Here is a 6,014-nt window from a genome sequence, read left to right as displayed (position 1 = left end):
CTCCCTCTTTCTCTCTCATTATGATATCACCATCGCCATCATTATGTTTCACATTCATAATCATATAAGTGTCACATTGGATGATTGGTTAACATCAACACCAGGAACAATCAAAACAATAACTTTAAGATTAAATGTTTTACTTTTTCCACTGATAACAAACCTTCAATCAGTTTTAATTGTTTCATCTATTTGATTAACATGTATTATCTTGCTTCTTGATTACCATTTATCATCATCATCATCATCAACAGCAAAACCAGTAACTCGTCAGTAACATCATGGTAATCATCATGTTAATCATTTAAAACTGTGAAAAAAAAAGTTAAACGTTCAACCTTTTGTTTCTTGTATATCTGATAGATTTGATACTTTAAATCATTTCAACATATAATTAACTCAAAGTAAATACTTGATTATCATTAATTATTATCAACTAAATCAACTAGATTATGCTGCCATCTTTAATTTACTAGAATCATTTTCTATCAACAACAAAAACGATTCTCTCGTTAATAATAATACTTAACAATTAACAAGCTCAACAGTAAAACATTAAAACTGTTAATTGTATCTCAATGTGATTCGGATCATTTTTGTTTGTTAAATTGCTTCGCAATTGTGATGTACCATTAAATATACATTAACCTTAATTGTTACTCCTTCTCAATCTAGTCTTAATTTACTCTGTGATTAAATCATCCAATTATCAGAAATCAAGGTGAGTCGACCTGAGAGGTCACCTAAATGCTAATATTACATATTATGATATTTATTTCATTCAATACTTTTTCCGTTTTCATGATGATAATAAATCATTTCTTGATTGTTACTAACAATTAGCATGTACATACTATGTAAACAATTTACTGTTACTAGTTACCAACAATTAGCTAGCTGATTAACTTGAATTTGATCAGACTTATAATGAATATACTGTTTTTTTTTCATGAGTGTTAAATTGTTTGTTTACAGTTAATTGTTGATTATGAGAGAAACAAAAAGTTGATTAAAAACCAAAACACAAACAAAATTGACAGTTAACTTTAATTATTATCCATAAGATTATCACAACAACAAAAACAACTACAATTAGATTGTTGTAACTATCGAAGGTTAAAAAGGCAAGTTAGTTAATTTAGTTTAGCTTGATTATCTCGAGTAATCAAATGAATTAAGTCCCTGATAAATTGTCACAATTTCATGATTAAAACTTAAGATGTTGAATAAGAAAAAAAAAAGTTAAATGAATTAATATTAACAACGAAGAGAAAATAATTTAGTAATTATGTTTTTCCATTGGATTTGATTATTATCAAGGTAATAACAACAATCATAATAATAGTTAAGGTTAAGTTACTTTTCTCATTCTTCCTTAAACATTACTCGTTTTTCATGATAATATTTATCATGTTAATGCCAATTGAATATAAGGTATAACTTCATGGTCGACATTAATCACTCTAATTACATTAAATTGTATTAATGAAAACAGCAACAATTTGTTTACTTTAAATCACTAAAAGGTAACAGTTATTAAGATAATACAAATTACCACACTAATCATTGTGATCGGATTGTTTTTGTTTTCAATTTTCATTATTTTGTAATCAAATGAATGAAATCAATTGAATACATGAAATTGATTATCTAATAGTCAGATTGTAATTCAGTGAAGATATTGAAACAATTTAGTTGATTTGAATTATTATATCGGAATATTAGGTGAGAGATATTAATTTGTTTTTCTCTTCTTGTTATTGATGGAACATCAATGTTGATTTTTGAAAGAAGGAAAATAATAAAAAAGAAAGAAGGAAAAAATATTATCGAAATTCATGTTAATCATGATGAATGAATTAACTTGAAATCTTTTTTTCTTTTTTTTTCTCTCATTTTATCATCTCTTTTATTTCATTTCATCGACTATTAAATTCAATTTCATGGGATTATTAGAATTACGATAATTATGAGCGAATTTCAATGTTAACATGAAAACTCATAAGTCTCATGAAAGTTTTGCTTTTTATCATTTTGAGTTCCGTCATCATTACACTGACCTTTATCTCTCTCTCTCTCTCTCTCTCTCTCTCTCTCTCTCTCTCTCTCTCTCACTCACTCACTCTTTTTTTCCATAGTTTCTTATATCTAAACGATCATCATCCCGATTCGACTCCCTCACAATAATCTCTCTCATCTCTTCTCTTTCTCTCTCCTTATGGCTTGTCACTTTTCTTTTTGACGCACTTGCTCACTCAGAGAAGATGCTCACTATTTTCTCACCAACTCTCTCATCTCATTCTCTTCTTTCCTTTTCTCTTTCTACTCTTTCCTTTCTGTTCATCATCATCTCTCTGTTAATGCATTGATTGCATTTCAAACCATGAGCTCTCCCTCATCATGTTACGGTGACTCTTCTGTATTCATCTCAAAACTTTCATGTTATTCATTTCACTGAACTTTCTCTTAAACGATATCATAATAGAATACAAAATAAAACAAAGTTTACCTTTTGAAATTATCGTTAATTTACCTGAATCATCATTAAAAGTTCCTCTGCAAAAGACAATCGTCAATCATTTTATCAGTATTTCTTGTGATTCTGATATATTTTTTTTCTCCATGTGGAGATGATTGAAGAGGCCGCAAACACTAAATGTAATATCATCTGTTTACTTTGGCCTTAATTAAGATCTTCTCATCCTTATCATCATCTCTTCTCTCTTCTCTCTCTCATTCTCTTTCTTTCTCTATCATTTTCCTCAATTCGATTCTCATCTTTAATCTTTTCTCTTCCTTTTTCTTTTGCAGAATTAATTGTTCTCCTCTTAATCTCTCATTCTCTTCTCTGTTTAACCAACTTTTCGGTGTGAAAATCGATGTAATTTATTAACTGGATTAAAAATCAACAAGTTGATTCACAATCATCATCAATATTATCATACAGTTGATTTTGGCTTTGGTTTTCAAGTGAATACTACAAAGTGATTGTTTCAAGTGCACTTTTTGTTTTGTTTCCCGGAAGTATTAATTTTCCTTAAATGTGAATAATTGTTCATCGAATTGTTTATCATCACCAGGAAGCCAAAAATTTGAATATTGATCATCATTATCATGGGTTGTACACCAAGTAGCCGAAGGTCTCGAACAGAAACTGAACTTAAATACAGTTGTCCCAATGAAACATCAAATGAGGAAATTATTGGTAACAATCAAACTGATTCATCTAATTGTTCACAGAAAAATTCTGAAGGGAAACCATTTCTTCCTATGACTTATTATGATAACAATAAGGACTTAAATTGTAAGGACTTATCGGTGAGTCTTCCTCTTCATTTTTTTCTCTCTCTCCATCTTCTTTCCCTCATCCTCATCATCTTCATCCCTGTACATTGATCTTGATTCCATTCACCATGTTACTCAATAATAATCATAGAAAAAAATCTCTTAGTTTCCACCGAAAGTTTTTTTAACTTTTATCAAATTAAACATCATTTTTTTCATCATCATCATCATTTATTCCCAATGACGATAATGATTAACTCTCTCTCTCTCTCTCTCTCTCTCGCACTTAAAAGTTCTGACGTTCTTGTATACCAATTACCATGGTGACAATAATATTACCGCCAACAAGAATTGAATGAGATAAAAATATGATAGTAACTCTATTGTTTCAAGTATTTGAAGTATATAAAAGAATAAGAAAAAAAAACAATTTCAACTAAATGACTTTCAGTTAATCAGATAAATTGATTTTCACCCAGAATAATAACTTTTTTTTCTTGTTCTTCTTATATATTAAATATAATAGGCTGTTAAAGTAACATCATCATCATCTTACCTGAAATAACTTGAATTCAATGATAAAATACTACTAATAATAATCTAAAATTGGAATATTAAATTACCTTTTTATTTCATTTTCCATTCTTATTTTAATACTTTAAACAAAATCGTTTCCATGGTTACGTTCTGAGTTTTTCCCCTTAATTCCGATGAGTTTTTTGCTTGTTGATTGTTAAACTTTAACTTGACAATAATTCACATTCAATTAATATTAAATGGGTAACAATTTGCGAAACTTTTATTTGCAAGTACACAAGATGAACAGTTCAACTAATTGGAAATAATTAGTTGATTGTTTCAAGTTTTATCTATTACATTTAGAACTAGAATATTACTTTGATTAACCTTTACGATTAGAACAATTAATTAAACTCACAATTAGAAGCTTTTGTCTATTTCCTTACTTCAGAATGTAATCAATACGATTCTCTTTTTTTTTCTCTTCTTTTTCTTCAGAGTTAAGTCTAGACTTGGGAATGATTTTCGATTATCAGATTAATCAGAAAATCAGAGAATTAAGAAGATTAGAAAAATTCAACTTGAATGATTTTCTCATTGATATAATATGGAGAAAAGAAAATGATATTTTCCATTATTATCATATTTCTATTAACTTTTAGATTTGATTTACTTCGATAACTGAATAATATTTTTCTTCCGATTAATCTTGATCCATTTATCGATTATCATCTTGATACTTTCAATCACCTTTTCTTTTTTTTATATATATGGAAAAATAAGAAATAAGATGATGATAATCAGCTGATTGAAAATTTCTCTCTTTCTTTTTCTTATCCTGGAAAAATGAATTGATATTTTTCTTGGAATGAATAATAATCTGATCATTGAAGTGAATCAAGTTGATTAAATTTTCCAACTAATTTTGTGTTTTTCTAACACACACAAAGTAAATTGATCATGAAAGGTTATCATTGATTAGCTTTTAGACTCTGGAATCAGTTGAAAAGTTAATTGAAAATGTAAATGAGGTGAATAAATAATTAAAAATAGTAGATTAATCATCATCATCATCTATTGATGAAAATCATCATGAAACTTTGAGTACAAGCCCATGTTTTTTTTCTGAATACATTCCAGTTTCAAGAATATCAGAAGAAAGAAAAACTTTCAGATTAATCTGTTAACCAGAAAAAGAGAAACTTGGAAAATTTTTCTAAATCAACTAAATCATTTTCTTTGATCATGATTAACTGATTAATGCGAAAATTTCTCATATCTTATAAATCATCATAAATGAACTGATTCATTTTCCACCAAAATATCAACATAATTAATAATTAGATCAATTATTTCTCTCTCTCTCTCTCTACTCTTTGTCAACAATTTCTGCTTCAATCTTAATGTAATTAACTATCAGATTTGATGAAATTGTTTTCCAATCAAAGATACTCTTGATTTTTATATTGACATTATTTCATAATAATCAATGGCAATTAACTAATTGACTGATTAATACTAATAATCCACACGGATTTGATTTAGTTTATTAATGAATCTGATTATAATGATGATAATTTACTCAATTGATTCTCTTTTTTATTATTATCAGTCATTTGTAGATTATTATTATTATATCAAGAATTGAGAGAGAAAGAGATTAATTCAGAACTTTTTCTTTTCTTCTTCTTTTATTAAAAGAAATATGATTCAAATTAAGCTAATATATGATGAATTTACCATGAAACTGATCATGATAATATCCATTGTAATCGGATCATTAAGAAGAGAAAAATACGAAAAAAAATAATTCTTCCAATATTCATTCATATACATGAACCATAATGTATCTCCGACTCATCATCAACCTGAATTCTGGGAAAACTTTTCAATTTTCCCTGATGATGATAATAAATTGTATCGTTTTTCATCATCATCACCTTAATATCTGTTATCAAATGACATTTTCCTTTCCATAAACAAAGAACCAAAAAAAAGGATAACATTACATTGAAATTTTGACGAGGATTAATAAACTAATAGCAATTCTAATGGTTTACCAAAGGGATATTAGATTAGCTGAATACTTTTCTCCCAATGGAAATGATGAGCTAGAAAAACATTCTGATCAGTTAATTTGAATACTAATATTATCATTTTCAATATAATATAAATTGTCATTCAATTCACTAATGAATTTCACAATTTCG

At 27.4% G+C, this 6,014-nt stretch overlaps 1 protein-coding gene across 3 annotated transcripts in view; it reads left to right on the top strand.

Moving 5' to 3' along the window:
• LOC128394586 (high affinity cAMP-specific and IBMX-insensitive 3',5'-cyclic phosphodiesterase 8A-like) overlaps positions 1-6,014 on the top strand; it is a 31,655-nt gene continuing 25,641 nt past the window's right edge. Inside the window, exons 1-2 of one of the 3 annotated variants that reach the window (XM_053354921.1) lie at positions 1-721; positions 2,812-3,318. In XM_053354921.1, the coding sequence (XP_053210896.1) occupies positions 3,115-3,318 (204 nt within the window). In that variant the 5' untranslated portion in view covers positions 1-721; positions 2,812-3,114. Of the gene's footprint in view, positions 722-2,270; positions 2,659-2,811; positions 3,319-6,014 lie in introns of those variants that run through there. The other 2 variants (XM_053354922.1, XM_053354920.1) reach the window with 2 other exon arrangements.

Source organism: Panonychus citri, unplaced genomic scaffold (genome assembly GCF_014898815.1).
Source record: "Panonychus citri isolate SS breed McGregor unplaced genomic scaffold, ASM1489881v1 Contig00140, whole genome shotgun sequence".
In the NCBI taxonomy this organism is placed as follows: domain Eukaryota; kingdom Metazoa; phylum Arthropoda; class Arachnida; order Trombidiformes; family Tetranychidae; genus Panonychus; species Panonychus citri.
This window is presented reverse-complemented; position numbering and strand designations above follow the sequence as displayed.